The sequence below is a fragment of the Peromyscus eremicus genome, chromosome 9 (assembly GCF_949786415.1).
Source record: "Peromyscus eremicus chromosome 9, PerEre_H2_v1, whole genome shotgun sequence".
NCBI classification, from domain to species: Eukaryota; Metazoa; Chordata; class Mammalia; order Rodentia; family Cricetidae; genus Peromyscus; species Peromyscus eremicus.
The window spans coordinates 43,051,242-43,070,793 of NC_081425.1; the positions used below are offsets into that span (position 1 = coordinate 43,051,242).

Consider the following 19,552-nt stretch of genomic DNA (forward strand, 5'->3'; position numbering starts at 1 on the left):
ACCCATGTCAGATGGCTCATAACCACCTGTAACTCCAGCTCCAGGGGATCTGAGTTCCACTTCTGGCCTCTACAGGTCCTGCACTCACATGCATAAACCCACGAACATATACACAGTCATGAGGTTGCCCATAATCTCTGAGAAGACTCAGGAGGCAGAGGTAGGAAGATGGTAAGTTTGAGGTTAGCCCGAGCCTCAAAGACCCTGTTTCCGCCTCCTGGGGGGTTCTATTTTTTTGTATTCAATTTTAATATGTTCCCATATTTCATTTCTATTGGCTATTAGAAAAGCAATAGTCTATGCGGAATGGAATCAAATCTGTGTGGGCCTGGAGCTGTGTTCTCGAGAGCCATCTTGCTAGTTTCCGGCTACACTTGGTACACTCGACGAGGGAGCACTCACAGTTACTGGCATGACACCAAAACAGCTGGAGGGTTCCGGTTACTCGGTCACACAGGACTGGCCGAAGGTGGCGGAAGGGGCCACATCAAAGTCTTCTTGCTCTGGCCACAATCCACAGTTTTATAGTCTACATGAGGCCTCATCCATTCTTGGCCAGTAGCTGTTTTTAAGCAGCCTCATACCATGCATGACCTGAGTATCAGAAGACCCGTCTGAAAACGGTTCCCCTACGGCTTACATAAAGATTCAGTAGGGAACATGAGCAAATGTGTTGACATCCGGCTAATGGTACAAAATGTCTTATGATCACAAATAAGAATTAAACATGGGATGGAATAAAGGAGTCGGAAGAAGGAACAGGGACCTGGCAGCTAACAGGAGCCTGACTTTGGGCTCAGACCCCATTGACCACACGACCCAGGAAACTGCACTAACTGTGGAGTCTTTATATTCCACGGGCCTGTGAACACCGTCTCAGCTGAACTGCTACGTCCTGTAGATTTGAAATTAGGTATCGGTTAATCTTTTGCAGAGCTCTTTCCTTGGAAAATGAATGTTCTCCTGTGCTTTGGCACAGTTTAGATCTTTTTAAAAATGAAGACTTTGGTTGGAGAGATGGCTCAGCAGCTAGGGGAGCGCTTCAAGTGTCTGCAGAAGACTGAGTTCAGTTTCTACGTCAGGTGACACACAACTGCCTACAATTCCAGCCCCAAGGGATCCAATGCCCTCTTCTGGTCTCTGTGGGCACTGCATACACATGACATTCTTCTCACACACACACACACACACACACAAAAAAGAAGTCTCAGAGTTTAGAGTTAAGACAGGATTAAAGCTGCATCACACACTCTAATCTCTAGCAAAACATGATAAACATTCCTTCAAAAGAACAGTAACAAATAAATACCAAAGAATAAACTGAAGGCAACCAAAAACTCCACGGGAAGGAAATGTAAGGTCGCAGAGCAGGGTCTGGCTTGACACCATGGCGTCCGCACTCCCCCCCTCACCCGGACAAAATAACCTGATATCATGTGTCATTTAGGGAATGCGCTGAACAGAAACACGTTTCTACTTGGGAAATACTGAAGTGTCTGAACCAATATTTAAGCTGTACCCGTGTCCACTGGTCCTGAGGCGCTGAGAGCACTGTGGCACAGTAAAAGCTGGGGCAATACAGGGTCAGGGGAGGGCAGGAAGAGGAGGTGACAAGGGGCTAGAGAAAGCCTACCCTGGTTGATCTAATCTGTCCCTCTGCTGCTTCAGCTGCAGTAAAATGATTTGTAGGGAGAGAGTTCTATTTGTGAACTTCCAGGAGAGGTGAGATGTGCATAGATCTTCCCCGAGGGGAGGCAGGAAGTCACTGTCTGGGAGGGTCACTGGTAAAATTACTGCTTCCTGGACAGGAAGAAAGGTGAGGTCAGCTATTTTCCCTTGGAGAACTTCATTAGGAAAATCACGGGGTGAGCACATAGTTTGTGTTTTTCAATCTGGAAATGACTTTTACTGATTGGCTGATTAGGGATCAAATAACTTTCTCCAGCAGTTCTGCTGTACATCCAGATTTTGCCCGCAAAGGAGAGATTACCTGTAAGTTATCCAGGATGACTCGGAGGGCATGCACCTGCCGCTGAACAGCACCCGAAAACCGTTCATAGGTTGCAGCATCATACTCACTCATCTGGATCTCCTTCAGTCTGAAACCAGAGGGTTGAGAGAAGACACCTGCTTGCGCCATGTTTGTGTGAGCCTTTTACACTTGCTTACATACTGACAGAACTGTACCAACTCCTTGGTGACTCATACCGACTTGGAGGAGAAAAAGCAAGAGACGTTATCACCAGTGATGCCCCTAGATTCAAAGGAGGGTAGTGCCCAGAGGCGCACTGGTAATTGATGAACAAAGTGTGGCCCAGGACAAAGGAAAAAGCCCTGACTGTACTGCACATGTGGTGACTTCTCTCCTGCAAACAGTCCCATCAGGTGGCTCACACCTGCCTGGAACTGCGGTCCCAGGGCATCTGATGCCTCCTTCTGGTCTCACAGTTAAAGTCAAAACGAAGCACCGCCATTTGAAACTAATCCTAAATAGGAGGGTCTTTCCCTACGTGAATGCTCTTGGGTTTTCCAGTGGGATAGCAATAGTGCACTAATTTAACACACACTTTCATGCATCTCTATGATATCAGAGTAAAGGAATAAGAGCACATCTCTCAAAAGCCTAAGCATGACACAATCCTCTGAACGTTTTTGTGTTTATGTGTAGACACAGACCCTATATGCATAGCTGAAATGATATATACAGTATATTTATCACCTGAGGTTGGGAGAAGAATCTCAAATGAGGGAGAATGAATGGTTTCTAATCTTCGTTCTCAGGCAAAACACTGGGAAAAATACAATCGGAATGGCGGCGGAAGCTCTAAACTCCGTATATGTATGTAATACACCACATCTTTCTTACTCAGCACAGTGCCTAGCACAGAGTGACACCCAATACATGCTGTTATGTAATACTTTGAAAGCACTGGCTATCAAAAGGTAAACATAGATAAGGCTGCTATAACATCCAAATGCCACCCCTCCAACGTGACATGCCAAGATGTCCTTCTAAATCCTATTAATTCTCTGTTCCAGGGAACAAAAAGGAACGTGTGTATGAGACTTCGCCTCCTAACAATATCTCCTCTGTTTAGATCTGACAATCTCCGGATTCTCTGTAAGCTTCATCAAGTTAAGTCATACCCCCAGTGTACAGGAAACAGAAGCTGGACACAATGAACACTGTAGGGCATGCCATGTACCTACTTCATGCTTAAGTTAATATGTGCTTTCTCAAAGAACTCAGGTTAGTGCTGATTGGGAACCGTGTGGACAGAGCGTGCCCTTGGAGGTGCGTAGGTGGGAAAGGAAACAGAGGGAACATACACAGAGAAAGGACTGAGGCAGCTGGTAGGTCACCTGGAGCAGAGGGGCCTTTGGAGAGACCAGAGTTAGCTTTAACTATACAGCTATCTCTGGGGTGATCATCTTGTACCCCCAAACATTGCAGGCTATTTTAATTATGAGGAAACCTGAAATCATATTTCAGATTATGTCAGCCTTCCCAAAGAACACTCAGAAGATGTTCACAGTGGATACTAAGTTCAGAACCTCGAAGACTGAAGCAGGGAGTGGAGGGATCAAGCAGGAAACTCGACCCTCTGGGTTAGACAAGCCTCCCATTGCTGACATTCTCAGGCCCCTCCCACTACCTGCCCATGTCTCCTTCCTTCCTTTTGAGCAAAGCTGCAGGGCGCAGCTGTTTCACATGGAGAAGCAATGTGGGCAGGCAGCATGCTGTTGGTGCTGGACATGTTTAAAGGGTGTATTCATCATTATGTAAGAGTCTGGGAATTTCAGTCCTTATTGTACCTTTTCTATAGGTTAGACTTAAACTCTATAATTTGGAATCAAGTATGAGGAAGGCAGACACAAGCCGAGATCTACTGTGTGAGGCTGATTAGTTATGCAACAGCGGTGGGGGGGTGCCCAGCCCACCAGACAGCTCTTCCAGTGTGCACAAGCACTTCCCTGTTGACACTCACTTGTTGGTGACATTTCTGTATGTGATCTACAAGTCTTATGCTGCTGTCCCTCTGTAGTCGGCTTCAACTGATCAATTCTTCATGTGCAGGGCCAACGTCTGGTTTAAATCAATGCTAACTGAGTGCTGTGAAGAACCCATCAGTCACATTAGGTCCTTTGCACCACAGTAGACTTGTAACTAGTGGTGAGGACTGCTTAGTCCCAACCAGGGACTGACAGGGGATGCCATACAGGCAACCCTCCAGATCAGCAGTTTTTATCATCTGTAGATTCAACCAAACTTGGATCAAAAATATTCAGAAAAAAATTGCTTCTCTACTAAACATACACAAACCTTTCCTCATTAACTAAACATTTGTTCATTAAGTAGATACAAGGCCCGATGTGCCATAAATACTTTTAGAAATGACTTACAGCACACATGTATGTCATTTTATAGGAGAGAATCGAGTATTTAGTGGGGACTTGGAACCAGGCCACCAGAGATACCAAGAACAAGTACTAACAGCTGATACTGGCCCTGGAATGCACATGTCTGTCACTTCTCTGTGCAAGTGTTTGCCACACTCCAGGCTCTGTCCTCACGGCACTTCCAGCCAATGGAAAGAAGCACTACTCACTAAGTGATAGGATGGTCATAGCTGGGGACCAGGGACAAGGTGTGTAGAGGTGTCAGGACCTGACCTCATGGTGCGTCGCACTCTGTCATCAAAAGAAAGTAGATGACGGTAAAGAATTACTACTATAAAAATGCCCGTGTGTATAAGACTTAAATGTGAGTCTGTGAGAATTCTGTCTTATTTTAGTGCTTATGTGCAGAGACACAGTCTGCAATATTTACGACAAGATGAGATAATATCTTGGACTAGCTTCAAAAGGATCCAGAGCGGAGAATACGAATGGTATCAGAGGCACAGGTCCACAGGACTCATGTGTTCTTCTTTACTTCCATTTTGGACTTCAAAAGGTCCACAATGAAAAGTTAAAGACAAAGTTTTGGCAGTAGATACTCATCAAATGGGTTGCGAACCCCACTTCTAAAGGGGTGTTTTTCTCTTGTTTGGCTGTGCCGTCTTTCCCAGGATCTCTGCGTGTTTTATTTCCTCCTTTTCACAGCCTGCCTGCCTCCGCCACCTCGCGGAACTCTCCTCGGCTGAGCGGCTTCTCTGCGCTATGGGAGAGTCAGGGGTGGCTTCCCTCTTGACCCTCTCTCTAGCCCCTTCCCCTGTCTTACAGTCACCACATTCAGGTGACCCCTGACCTTTTCCCCTTGTAGGTTCTTAATAGTGTCCCCTTATTCTAGTGGCAGCCAGCGAAGAGGTGCTTACTCATGGCTGAGTGCCCTGTGAAGTCTCTCTGCCTCCTGTGAACAGTCAAGTGTAATTATTAGTGAGGCTGGGGTACGGTAATAACAGTCATCCATTAATTGGAGAATGACGCATGCCTAATTAAAGTTTCCTTTGAGAAAAAAAAACTAATATTAGTCATAAGAAATGCCAAGCAATATTTTAGTTCTAGGAAGACTTTTCATTATGACATAACTTTCCTCCCACATTTTTAAAGAAATTGCTACTACTTTGATCCCTGAGAAGTTACCCACCGTCTGGTAACAACTTCTCTGAGTAGGGAGTGGGAAGCTGCCCGTCTCCAGAGAGGGCAGCATGAGGACACAACCTTCCTTGCTGAAGGTTCTAGGGCAGCCAGTGACTAACCTGAGGGCCACACTGACGTACAGCGGACACGCACTATTTACTTGCGGTACCCACGTGGGTCCCGAGGCTCGCAGGCTTTCCTGAGGGTGTGGCAGGCTGGACCTGCATGTTAGTCTATTGTTCTCTGCTGTCTCCTTGTAGGCTGAGAGCGCGCGGCATGTGATGACGTACCAGATGTTCTACGTGGGTGGAACTTCAGAACTCACAGATGCCTGAGCACACGCTTGTCTCGCTGCCCCGGCTCCCTCCACTGAGCACACAAGTGGAAATCTGCTCTCCACACCCCAGCGTGTCCCTCAGTTCGAAAGGCATTTGCTGCTGCTTTGGTGCTTTTCACTTGTTTTGCTGAAGACCACATGTGGACTTCTAGGGAAATATCCTGCGGCTTCTTCCTTTCTAGTGGGGGCCAATCAAAGTAGCCCAAAGCAGTCAAGGCGCGTCTGAAACCTGAATGTTCACCTAGTTAGATTTCCAGGCTCAACCTGCTAACGAGGCCTTCCTACCCAACCCCACTGCCCGCCTCTCTCCAGTTGTTCCAGGCAGGCAAGTGGGTACTCTCCACCACTGACACCACCATTCTGACACACATTCTGCTCTGGTGATTGCTTTCAGTTTTTCCTTTCTGGAATGTTCAAGCTCTTTCCTTATCTCCAAATCCCGAATGAGCATAGGCCCTGTCTCATGTTAGGCCCTGAGATATTGCCTTTCTCAGTATCATCCCAGGACAAAGTTCCTGTGGCGCGCGCGCGCGCGCGCGCGTGTGTGTGTGTGTGTGTGTGTGTGTGTGTGTGTACACAAGGCACACTCACCTCTGCTGAAACGCCTTCTGGGCCATCTCTCTTGCAGCCCTCTTGACATCCTCAGGGACTGCATCTTTTTCGACCTCAGAAACCTGATACACTGGGTGGCCTGCGTCCAAACGATAAGGACCCCCTTTGCCACCAAGACCTGCAGTGTCTCTTCCCCCTGGAAAGAAAACATGGGGACATAGTTGTTATGTCTAGAGCCTGGCCACAAAATGAAAATCAGATCACGGCTTTAAGACAGTCCTGTGAGGAATAGTAACTGAACTAACCAGTAATTAAAACCTCCAACCACCTTTACCTGAACGCAAAGATACTCCAGTTTAGGGTAACTTTTCCTTTTATTCCATCCACCCCAATCTGCCTGTTCAGTCCAAATTCAATTTGAACACTTTATCTGATGTCTCTCCTTCACAGGGATCAATGCTTTTGTGCACTGTTTGTATCCCTTTAATATTGCTTCTTATCAACTACCTGATGGCTGGGGTAGCTTTGTTCTTCTGCCCTGGATGAGTAGCTCACCAGTGCCTATGGACACTACACACTTGTAATTAAAGGGGCAGTTCTTCTTCTAGTTACCCACTTTCCCTAAAGTACCAAGGCAGTTAAATTGTAGATAAAATTTGTTTTGAAAATAATAAAAATAATTCAGAGAGATTGACTTCTTTGTGACCTCATATCACTTGTTAAGCCAAGATTTGAAGTCAATTATTATGTAGATTTTGGCATTCAGTTTGAATAACACACAACAGATAAACATCATTAGCTTGAGAACAGTTTTTCATTATAAGCTCAAGTTTACATGCCTGGAAGTGTACGTCATATAATACTGCATGAGCTATTTATACAGAAATGAAAGTTAGATGCCTGTAAGGCCAGGTAGGTAGCATTATAAGATGGAGGAGACATTGGCCAATTAGAAAGGAATGCTTGATCTAGTATCTTCAAACTTATTTTAAATCATTGTATTGACCAAAGAAAATATGTACATCTGCTGGCTACATTTGGCCTCTGTATGAATGACTTATTATCTTTGCTCTTAGAAAACTAGCAACTGGGTCCCTTTGTTTACTCATCTGTAATTTGGAAACCTAATGAGAATCCAGTATTGGAGAGGCAATGCCATACTGCAGAGTCTAGCTCAGTGTTGTAAACCAGTTGCATAGTTAAGGCAGACTGCCTGAGGTTGAGTCTGGTTCCAACTCAACAGCGGGGTCTTCAGAGAAATCACTTCTCTGTGTCTCAGTCCTCATCTACAGCATGGGATGGCATCGCCTGACTTACGGGGTTCTCACAAAGCTAACCTGCTTGGGAATCTACCTGGCCTGCAGTAAGAGCTATGTTAAGTGACTGCCTCATGGTAACGACTGGATTCCAGTGACACAAGAGGGAGGTCATTTCTAGATTCATATGGTGGAAAACTGGACAGCTTTCACACTGGGTAAATGATGTGACTCTCCCCCATTGGAGCTTTGATTTGTCTAGTAAACTAAAAATGAGAACTTGGCATGAAGTCCTTGCCAAGTCCAGGTAGGTCATTTCCTTGGGGGAAATACCATGAGAGCAGTAATATCTATCACTCACAGGATTTTAGTCTTTTGACGGAGCACATCTTATTTCATTTAGAAGTGGGTGGTGGAAAATTCCTCCTACAATATGTATGATTCTGGTTTCCACTTCCAGCCAGTGTGTATGAAGAAGTATGTGGGCAGTGATGAGGCGCTGAGGGTGGAGAGCTGTGTCTGGCCCGACCTGCTCCCTGCCTGAGGTACTCCTTGAGGATAGGTGGAACGTGACCTGAGCATAATGCTTCCTAGTCATTTTGATGGCAGGAGGAAAGAAGGAGCCACAGCTCTTAGAGGTAGTGTGAGTGGTGGTCGGAACGGGTCACGTGGCCCCTCACGAGAGTCAGCTGAGGTGGAGAGGGTATAAGGAAAGAGTTTTTTTTTCTCTATTCCATGGAATTTTAAATTCATATTATTTAAGTGAAAAATGCTTACAGCTGACCTGGGACTCTCACTAACCAGTCCATAAGACACAGGGAAGAAAACATTGATGATGGAGAAGAGCCAAATGGCTTGGTGGCCAGAGCTAAGTTTAATGTAGACAATTCTGAAGGGCACAAGTGACAGACAATGACAAGCTGAAGTCCAGGAGCCTCGATCAGCTGAAAGATACAAGGGCAGGGAAGCAGACAGGACCTCTGATCTGAAGAGGCACAGGAGCTAGTAGATGCACATTTAAGAACAAATGAAACTTTGACTCTGTGTAGGCACTGCTGGGCAGCTGACATCTGGCCAGCTTGTCTACAACACATTCCATATGGATTAAAGATTGTTGGCCTGACACTAACTTCCAGATCAAAGGACACTCCTAAAAATAGCCTGTCTTTAAAGCTGATGCTCAGTGAATAAACAGAGTAGGCAAGAAGTCCCGGCTGACTTGATAGCATATTGTCTCAGCACAGAAACCCATTTCCTGCCAAGGTCCTCAAGGCCAAGAGGCGCAGAGCATCCTAAGGGAAGGTGAAGGACTGAGCTGTGCCAGCACTCCTGGCTGAGATAAGCCAGACAGTGCAGAGTCTGGCCCCGTTCCTGTGCTCCAGCAGATGTGGCTGCTCCAGCTGCTGGAGGAGAGGAAGCCGGCGGCTTGGGAACAATGGTCTAGGAGACCAGCCAAGAGGAAGGAATGGCACCCAGCCATCAATGCAAAACACACCGACCTCATCTCCAAACCATGTACCTCCACACACTCTCTTCTCAGATGTGGACAGAGCTACTTCTTCCCCAAGTTAGTTGTTTAAGAACTCGCTGTAGATTTCTGGTACAATTCCAAAGGCAAGGAATTGAAAGAAAGGATCAACGCTTCAATGCCTATGTTCTTTAGCCCAACCATTCTGCTCCACGCTCTAAGTTCATAACTAATTTAGTCTTTCACATGACTTCGTGAGGCAGATAATGTTCCTCCCTCCTCCTCTACTGACGAAGCAGCTATGAGGCAGGGGGGGCACACAGCTTTAGGTCAAAGTGTGGCAGAGTCTGTGGGGTTCCAACACCAGGCTTTCTGCATGTCTTCATGTCATGCAGGACAGAGGGAGAGAACACAGAGAGGCTGAGCAGGACAGCAGCACCTGGGCTGTCTCAGGGTTAGAATGCTGACCTGATTGACAGACTCAAGAAAATTTGGGAAAACTCAGGAGAATCCACATGCTACCAACCTGTTCCACCAGCCCAGGTATTGCCACCCACGTGGGGCATGTTGTCTGGGTCCTCCTTGCCGTGTTTAGGGTCACTCACGTCTTCATTACTGTCTCTTTCAATTGTTATCTGAGAAGGAAGAGGAGTTGGAACATGGTCACTAGCCTGTGAGTACCAGGACCTGCCTAAGTGACGGAGCTGCTTCCTGAGGCGTTGGTACCTCAGCTCATGACAGGTTGAGTCTGGAAAAGGCTTCATCATCATCACACTCAATGTCAATGTGGTTGGGAAGGAAAATTAGTTTTTTAAAAAGAAAAGAGAAGGAAAGGCACAGGATGTGAGCTGCTTCAGCTTTAGCGTTCTGGCACAGAGCATGCTCTGAGAACTTAAGCAAGGCAGTAGATCCATCGAAACAGGCAAATGGTTCTCACCATTTCCCAGTGGGTTAAAAGGCCCAGTTCCTCACCGATTTGGCTGAGTCACCACACATGCATCAACCCATTTAATTTTCAAAGACTTATTTGAGCAATGTCATTTTATTAAAAACATATATACAAAACAAAAATCAGAAAATATATAACAGATTTAGGTTCCATATACCCACATATACTAAACATTTCTTACTTATTTTTAGATCCACTGAAACATTATGATATTTTGTAGTTTTCCTAATCTGTATTTTCAGATTGTATTTACAATTCTTGGGATTCAAATAAAATAAATGACATTTTAGCTTTACCTATGACCAGTTGCCTCCATTTGCTTTTCATTCATCTTCCAAAGTTCTTTCATTATAAATGATATGCCAGGAAACAAACACACACACACACACACACACACACACACGCCAAAGTGAGGAACGGTGATCAGAACTGTTTATCCAATAAAGTACAGACCATTTCTGGAACTCCATGACCATCTTGTCCAGCACTGACATGCTGTGACTGATTCAGGGAGTCCCAATGTGGTAAATGAGGTGATCAACAGCATTTTAGTCAAACCCACGTATGACTGAACAATAGCAAGACTAGTTTGATCACAAGGATTTTGACTCTTCTAAAAGCACAGTTCCAGGGCCTGCCATGTGTGCGTGCATGAGCACCTGAGTGTGAAGCTCCACTCAGGTGAGCTCTCTGAGCTCTCGTGAGCTCTCTGGCCAGCCACTCTAGCCAATGGGTGGGCTTCAGGCTCATGAGTCCATCACTGAAGGAAGCGAGGGCAGTAACCTGGAGGCAGGAACTGAAGCAGAGACCATGGAAGGATAATGTTTACTGGCTTGCTCCCCCAGCCTGCTTTCTTAGACCGCCCAGGCCCACCTGATCAGGGATGGCAGCATTCCCAGATGGCTGGCTTCTTTCACATCTATCAGGAATCAAGAGAATGCCCTACAGACTTGTCTATAAGCAATCTGATGGAGGCATTTATCAATTAAGGTTCCTCTTCCCAGATAACTCTAGTTTGTGTGAAGTTGATAAAAAAAACTGGACAACTGATCCCTTGTCAACATGACACACCAATGCAATATTATTCAGTCATAACTTTTCTTGTTTATCTCCAATATCTCATCTTCCTTTCGCAATATAAATTGCGAAATATAAACATAATTTCAAAAATTCTCAGTCTCATGATCCTCTGAGCTCCAAAAAGCCTGGACAGTTCTACTGCCTCACTCTCTCTTCTCCAGACCACAGTTTCCGTGCTGACCCTGAGGAAACACTCTCAGAAGACTTCACCTCAATGATGCTGGTCTCTTCTCAGCCCCCGCTGACCAGCATCAACTGTCCCAGTAAAGTAAAGGCTCCACTTCAGTGGTGCAGGCCTCTTGGTAACCACAGCTGATTCACAGCACCAGCTGACCAGACACCACGGATTCTCAATGCAAAACACATCACATGGCTGTGGGAGGATTCATAAATCTTCTTTAAAAACTTCATAAGCCAGGCCATCACCATCCGCAAGGCCCTCAGCCTTCTTTTTCAGGTTCCAACAGCAGCTTACTAGCTCTTTCACTCAACGGCTTTTCCAGCCCAAGTTCCAAACTCATTTACAATCCTGCCAAAAACAACATTCTGAAGCCTGTCACAGCAACAGTAATAATAGTTTCTACTGCTGTGACACTGTGACAAAGACAAACTGGGAGGGAAAGGCTTTACTTCCAGTTCACACTCCGTCACTGAAGGAATCTAAAGCAGGAACTCAGGGCAGGCACCCGGAGACAGGAACTGAAGCAGAGGCCATGGAGGGTGCTGCTTACGGGCTCGCTCCCCCATGGCTCGCTCAGCCTGCTTTCTTACAGCATCCAGGACCCTGGAGTGGCACTACCCCCAAAGGGCTAGGCCCTTCCATATCAATCATGAGTTAAGATTGATGCTCTACAGACTTGCCCACAGGCCACTCTGATAGGCATTTTCTCAGTTAATGTTCCTCTTCCCAGATAACACTAGCTTGTGTCAAGTTGACAAAACAGAACAAAATACCAAAAAACCCAACCAGGACGAGGGAGAATGAAGGATTGAAGAAAGACATGTAACATCAATATCTTTCTTCCTCCCCTCCCTTCCTCTGCGATGCCCAGCCTCACACACACACACACACACACACACACACACACACACACACACGTGCACGCACATGTGCTAGCTCCAGCACTGGTCCAAGCAGGCACAGGTCTACTGGAAGACCTGTTTGCACACTAGTCTTCACTTTGGATTGTGTGTGTACTTTCTGGTCTGTTGTTTATTTTGAAATAAGGAACTTTGAAAGAGGTAAGACAAACAAATTCCTATGTGACAAGTGGCTTCACTTGGATCAAACACTAGCTCTCTCCTACAGACAGAACATACAATCTAGCCCGTCTGCTAAGGGGACAGCCTTCTGAGAATAAGTACTATCAAGTATTATAAAGAAGAGGCCCCTCTGGCAGTCTCCTAGGTACCCCTAAGTCATGTTTTTGATATTCTGAGGACATTTAACTTACAGCTATCACAGAGGCAGAAAACTGGCTAATTGCTTTGGGCAGAAAGGAGCAGCATATTCTTTGCCACTCCCAAGTTTTATCAGGCCACCTGCAGGGAAATGACTCTGCTCACACTGCCCACAAGCAAGCCTCATACCAGCCCCAAATGAGACATTTCAAAATAGACTAACTCTTGACAAAACCAACCATGGAGCAAACCCTGATTTATTTCACAGAAACACATACTGTGAAATTCCAGGAATATTTAATTAGAAGCACGGCATCTGGGGACTGTACCTAGTTTCGAATCGAGTTATAAACGCCAGTAGACTCACTACAGGAGTCTATGTTGCAGGTGAAGCAGGGGCAGCTGCTTGCAGACGGGCACGCTAAGTGGCACTGGCTGTTCAGAAAGCAGATATGCTCCTGCCTTCTTTCATGAATGTGCTGGGTGCAGCCAGAATGCATTTCCCCTGAGAACTGGGGTCATCTACCAAAAGCTTAAGAAAGTCATTCTAATGAGTAAAATAGACACTGCTGAATTCATACAAGGGGATAAACATTTTCTCCAACCCAGAAACAGTCCCTTATAATTTTTGGCCTAACGTGACACATGTGCTAACCCCCTTGACATATTTCTCACAGCAGATGTACTTTACTTCCTATTAGGGAAGTGTGATATAATCCTAAGAACCATTATCCTCCTACATATGAATTAAACGGAAGAAAACATGGATCTTGTAAACTGTAACTCATAAACTGTTCCAGATGAAGTAATGAGAAGCTGGTCTTGAGAAGGGACATGACTCACCAAAGCCCTATAATTCTGGGCAAGGCCCATAGATTTCAGGTTCCTCCTTGAGCTCACGACGACAAGACGACCAAAAACAAAACTTGGTAAGATGGCATAAATAACCAGATCATAACTCCTGGGGGACTGACTGGACCACACAGTTGATTACTGCTTTCCATAGATGTGGCATGGCAGACACTTCTAGGTCCTACACAACATCCATTCCCTCTTTCTTCCTTTAGACAGAAGCCCGATGAATTATGGGTGGTACAATTCAGCACAGCCTTTCCATTTGGCCTTACCATCGACCGGGCTAGAGATCTGACCTGAGATTACAGAAATGTCAGGAGGCTACTGGGAAAGTCTCCTCCCAAGTCAAAAAGAGGGTGGAGAGGAAAATGTTACCTCAACAACCCTCAGCCCACATAAACACATACATGTATGTGCACAGGCACATATGCACACACACGCTCCTGCCATCAGACTCAGCTGAGTGAGGACATGCTGAAGGGCTGCAGCCTCTGCCTAAGGACTATGACAGTAGAGGCCATAGCTGAGAGAAGAGGCCACACCACACACACCAGTACTGAGCTGCTGACCCAGTTACTTAGCTCTGATCTTCTATATGAGTAAATAAGTGTTCTTCTAACTGAAGCCACTTTAGGTTGGGTTTTCCACTACTTGAAATCAAGTATATGCAACCAATTGATTCTCACATTAAGGATGAGTGGGGACAGTAGTCAGAGGCTAAGGCCTTCACTTTCTGAGGAAGTCTTACCTCTGACAAGAAGACCGGCCTTGAATTTCCTGACCTGAACATTTCCATGCTGGCTGAGGATATGGTCGGTAGTAGAGCACTTTCTGAGTATTCACGAGGCCCTAGCTGGGTTCAATCCACACACCGCCACCCATAAACAAAAACGATCTCTAATGAAGTCAGCACAGCAATCCTGTCTATTCAGTTACCTGCTACTTTCCCCACTGATCAACAGGCAACTGAGTTCATCCACACACTGATTCCTGTGCCTGGCTGCACTGCATCTGCTGCTCACTGGGATACCGGGGAGGGGGTGATATGGGGATGCGTGAAGCAGAGTTGTTTTGCTCCTAGCAAGACACTGGATGAAGGGGACCAGAGCAGTGCAGGACAACACAGGCTGCGGTGAGGGACAGCATGGCTTCCTGAAGCACAGCACCCCGGCGTCAGAATGTTCTTCATCCATCTTGATAGAGTCTGAGTCCCAGTCTCTAGGAATACGGCCTTTCGTATGATGCTGCTGGCTTAGAACAAAGAGTCGGCCATTGTCAGTCTCTATAAATGACCTGCTCCTCCACAGTGACAACGCAGGACAGAGATGCCTCTGCCTCACCAGCAGCTGCTGTGTGTCCCAACTTCCATGTCTGGCAAAGGCGTCAAGTTTGCGTCTCACCTTCAGTCCTTGTCTCGTTAGGTCCTTTACATCCGTTTTCACACATACGTGACCTCTGCCCTCTTGTCTCTCAGCCTTTCTAAAAAGTAGACTCTCACCTTCTGATCGCTAGTAACCACGGACTTCACTGCCGCTGCGGCACACGTCACCGGTGGCCCGCCTCCCACCAGATCCCCGATGGCATCGGCACAGCCATCCGATTTACTCAGCCCTACTCTTTCCCAGCGCCAGAAGGCATCCATCTTTTAAGTGCTGCTGTTACAAACTGATAATTGAGGTCCCCCATCCACCTTTGAAAGAGGGTCCTGGAATAGAAAAGCAAGCAGAGATACAGGATGGGGATGGGGTGTGGGTGCTGGAGGCCAACATGCTTGCCTGTGACATGAGCGAGGAGTGGCGGCTGGGCCCTCTCCTGTCCTGCGGAGCCCTATACTCTGGTGTCAAAGAGTTCTGTTCTTGTCCTGTGAGATTTTCCAAATGATCCGCTGGCACTTTCCTCCTGCCTCTGGGCTGGGCCCCTCTGTTCACCTCCCGAAACAGACCTTCTTTCTCTGCTAGGTACCCCAGAGACTTTTGCACATTTTCATTTGGGGACCAAGTCATGTGCTTAGTACATACTTAAAAATTTTTGAAATTACAGCCCTAAACACCCTTCCTCCACCTCCATGTTTTGGAATACACCCTATGTTATTTCAGGATCTCAGTTTACAGAGTCTTTGGCAAAGGACGTTCTCCCTGGTCCTCTTCATCAGGACCCATTTCTATGCAACACCAATACCCATCCAAATGAGATATTTTACAGATCTCACACACTCAAAGAGAGAGGAGGCATCACCTTGCTAATACGTCACTGCAGTTTTCCTTATCTGAAGTAGTAGTCACACTGGCCTTGTATATAATAGATACCTAAATGAACCAACATCAAGTCTTTTCAGAGACAGAATTTTAAGACTTAACTTTCTGCATATACATAACTTCAAATCAAGCTCTCATGTGAGATGATGGTCCTTGTCCAGTGCTATGTGACAGCCCATACCTGGCACACAGCAGGGCCACTGGCCAGCAGAGCAGAGCACCTTCTAACAGACTGGAAACACTCCTGCCCATTACTTCTCAGTGGTCCTTAGACTCAGGCCCTAGGCATCCCCAGCTTGACTGGCATTCCTCTGGCCCAACTTTCCCTAGGCTCTGGAAAGGCTTCCAGCCCACAAGTCCATGGAGATGGTCCCTCCACTTGGGCCCCAACAAATGATCTGAATGGCTGCCAAAAATAAGACAGGGTTGCAAAAAGCACTGGCCAAAGCCACTTCTCACTCTGAGTACCTCGCTCGTTTTCTCTCTAAATTCAAAAAGGAATAACAGATGGAGAAGATTTTAGAAAATCTGGAAATAGAGAATGCAAAATGATGGCGTCAAGGTGATTTTTTTTTTGTGGGCCTTACTTAAAAATAAACCTTTGAGGGAAACCAATGTTTTCATTGCTGAGAGCAGGTGAGTGCCAAAAACAAACACTAATACCTCACAAATAATTGGCACCGCTACAGTTTACTGGCACAGAAATGTTTCTCTCCTGCTGCCACCCCACAGGAGGACAGTCAGTATTCTAAACATCTATAAAAACGACATGCTAGTTAAATTCTGAGTCAGGAGGGGTGGGGCAACCCGCCGGGTCTTTATATATTCCACCGTTTCTATTTTTGCCTGATATTTTAAGAGCCTTCAAAAAGTTGCCATTCAACACTGCTGACCTCCAAAGTCAAGGGAAAGGGTAGTCATGCAAGGCCACCTCAAATATGGTAAAGGCTGTGTCCATGTTTCTGCTCTACAATATGTAAAGTGACCGTGACAGTAGACACTTAAGCCCTGCTTAAGCTAAATGGTGTCCTGTGGCATTTCCTGACCAGGTGACTTCCATCCATGATCAGGTTTTGTTCCTTCTCCAGAACAGAAGGCAAAAGGAAAAGCTGCTCCATCCTCCATGCACAGTGTTTTTTGCGATACCCAGGGCAGCCAGAAAAGAGAAGAGTGTGTGGAAAAGACATTCTTAGCACTACAAGCAAAAGGTGGTTTTGATATGACCCACTCTAGAAGTTCTTGGAAGCATCTACCACAACTATGTACAAAAGCATTTAGCAAGAAGAATTCTTTTCTGAAAACAGGGACAGTACGTAGACCAGAACAGGCGGGTCATTACTGCAGAGTCCCTGTCGGGAGCTATTTCTAGTGACAAACTTGGCGACTGACTTTCTGTTTTCTGTGTTTCTACTGAAGCCATGCTCTGCTGCTAATTATCATTTCTTCTAGGCACACTATGATGGTTCACCATCTCGGGCTGCAAAAACATTTACAAAACCCATGCCTACTCTGCTTGTTCCTGACTTCCCCCAAATTTCCCCTAGGTACCCAGAGTCCTTACACACCCATTAAGTAACTCCCAGAGATAACAACCTTCCTCTTTCACACAGGCTCAGCATGGTGACTCACACACTCTTTCACAGCCTCTGTGGCTCAGAACAATCCATCAGAATGTAACATCATAGCATGAAGAGCAGCAACAGGAAGAAACAGTCTGCACAGTTCAGGGGTGGAGAGCATTGGTGGGTTTTGTGCTCCACACTCATGGGGTGGAGAGTCTTTCACACTGGTTCAAAGCAACATCCAGGACATGTACAAAAGTTACAGATTAAATAACTGTTATAGACACCTTTATTATAGCATACTTACACATGCGTTTAATATACAGATCCACACACATTTGTGTGTGTGTGTGTGTGTGTGTGTGTGTGTGTGTGTGTGTGTGTGCATGAAGGGCAGAGGTTCCTCAGGTGCCATTTACCTTGTTTTTGGAGACAGGGTCTCTCACTTGGCCTCAGTGGACCTCACTGACTAGGCTAGACTGTTTGGTCTATGAGCCCCAGGTATCCATCTGTCTCTGCCTCCCCAGTGCTGGGATTCTAAGTACATGCCACCACCCCTGTCCTTTTGGGCGTGGGTTCTGCGAATCAAACTCAGGTTCTCACCCATACACAGCAAGCACGTTACCAACGAGGCTATCTCCCCAGTACCTGACTCATACACTTTGTTGTTTCAGTTTTTCAAGACAAGGTCTCTCTATGCAACAGCCCTGGCTGTCCTGGAACTCACTCTGTAGACCAGGCTGGCCTCAAACTCAGAGATCCACATGTCTCTGCCGCCTGAGTGCTAGGATTAAAGGCATGTACAAAAAAAAAAAAAAGATTGATGTATGTATTTTGCCTTCATTGTGTGCATGTGCACCATTTATGTGCCTGGTGCTTGCAGAGGTCAGAATAAAGTGTTGGATCCCCTGAAAGTGAAGTTATGGTTGGTTGTGAGCCATCATGTGAGTTCTAGGAACTGAATCTGGGTCCTCTGTAAAAGCAGCAAGTGCTCCTAACTGCCCAGTCATCACCCACCCAGAACATATTCTTAAATGAACTACTTATTATTAAAATCGCACTACCACAGGTCGGGGCTACAGGACATGAAGGAAGACATGACTTGGATCCTCCACTTGCATGGACTCTGGGTGAGCACTCAGAAGCCAAGGCTGGCTCCTGTTCTGCCCAGCAGCACTACCATTGCTCAGTCCTCAGCAGCTCAGACAAGGACTGTGGGACAGGCACTGTCATCAGGGCCACGGCAAAGCTACATAATGGCTGCAATGGTGGGGACTTTTTGGAAGGAAAGAGTATTTATTACCAGACTCAGCGAAATACACTTTAATTTTTGTTCGAAGGTCCTTTGCTATGTGAAGACATTTCAGAACTCGAAATATCAGCAAGCAAAGCTTTCTGGTTCAATTTAGAGCACTGTTGATACGATACACATCTACGCCAAGTGTCATTGGTATGAGCTACCCAGGGGTCAGAAACAGTGAATGCGATGGCCATAACTCACCAGGCTGGTGAGTGGGCTATCCTTTCTCCCACTCTGTTCTAACGTGTCTTAAAAAGTGTGAGTCTATCCATTTTCCCATTTACCTCCAAACTGACTCGTTTTCCTAAGATGACTGGTCTGTCTCCCTCCTTCACCACGTCCACTTGGTTCCCTTTGTGCCACCTCAGGGTTCCTTCAACAGCACTGGTCTTGGGAGATTCTGGGCTTCAGGCAGCACAGCCTTTGGGAAATGATAGTGGGTAGGTCTGGGCCAAGGGTTCCATGGCATGGTTCATACTGAAGGGACAGAACACTTAGTCCAGGGTATGAGGCTGAATGGGGCAGCCTTCCATCCTTCCTCTGTACCCTTTCAAGGTCTGTCCTGTCCTGTAATTCTGCTTAAAAACATTTTATTAATTAGTTTATAGATACGAGTATTTACCTGCATATAGGAAAGTACACCATGCGTACAAACTACGCAATTCTTTTGTTTTCTTCAAGACAGGGTTTCTCTGTGTAACTCTGACTGTCCTGGAACTCACTCTGTAGACCAGGCTGGCCCTGAACTCAGAGATCCACATGTCTCTGCCTCCCAAGGGCTGGGATTAAAGGCATGCACTCCCACCGCCCAGCCTGTCCTTAATTTTTTATGACACTTAGGGACATCATCATGTCTGTCTCCTATGGACACTATGGTACCCCAGGAACAAATACTATGTTGTATTGGGGCTGTGTTGCCCCACGAAGCAACTTAACAGAAACACATTCCACACC

At 46.2% G+C, this 19,552-nt stretch overlaps 1 protein-coding gene across 1 annotated transcript in view; it reads right to left on the minus strand.

Annotated features, from left to right (window-relative positions):
• The window catches only part of Vwa8 (von Willebrand factor A domain containing 8), a 341,953-nt gene that overhangs the window by 18,389 nt on the left and 304,012 nt on the right, over positions 1–19,552 (minus strand). The window contains exons 38-40 of the mRNA XM_059273290.1: positions 9,723–9,831; positions 6,512–6,668; positions 1,991–2,099 (exon numbers count right to left, since the gene is read on the minus strand). Coding sequence (XP_059129273.1) covers positions 1,991–2,099; positions 6,512–6,668; positions 9,723–9,831 — 375 coding nt within the window. The remainder of the gene's footprint in view (positions 1–1,990; positions 2,100–6,511; positions 6,669–9,722; positions 9,832–19,552) is intronic.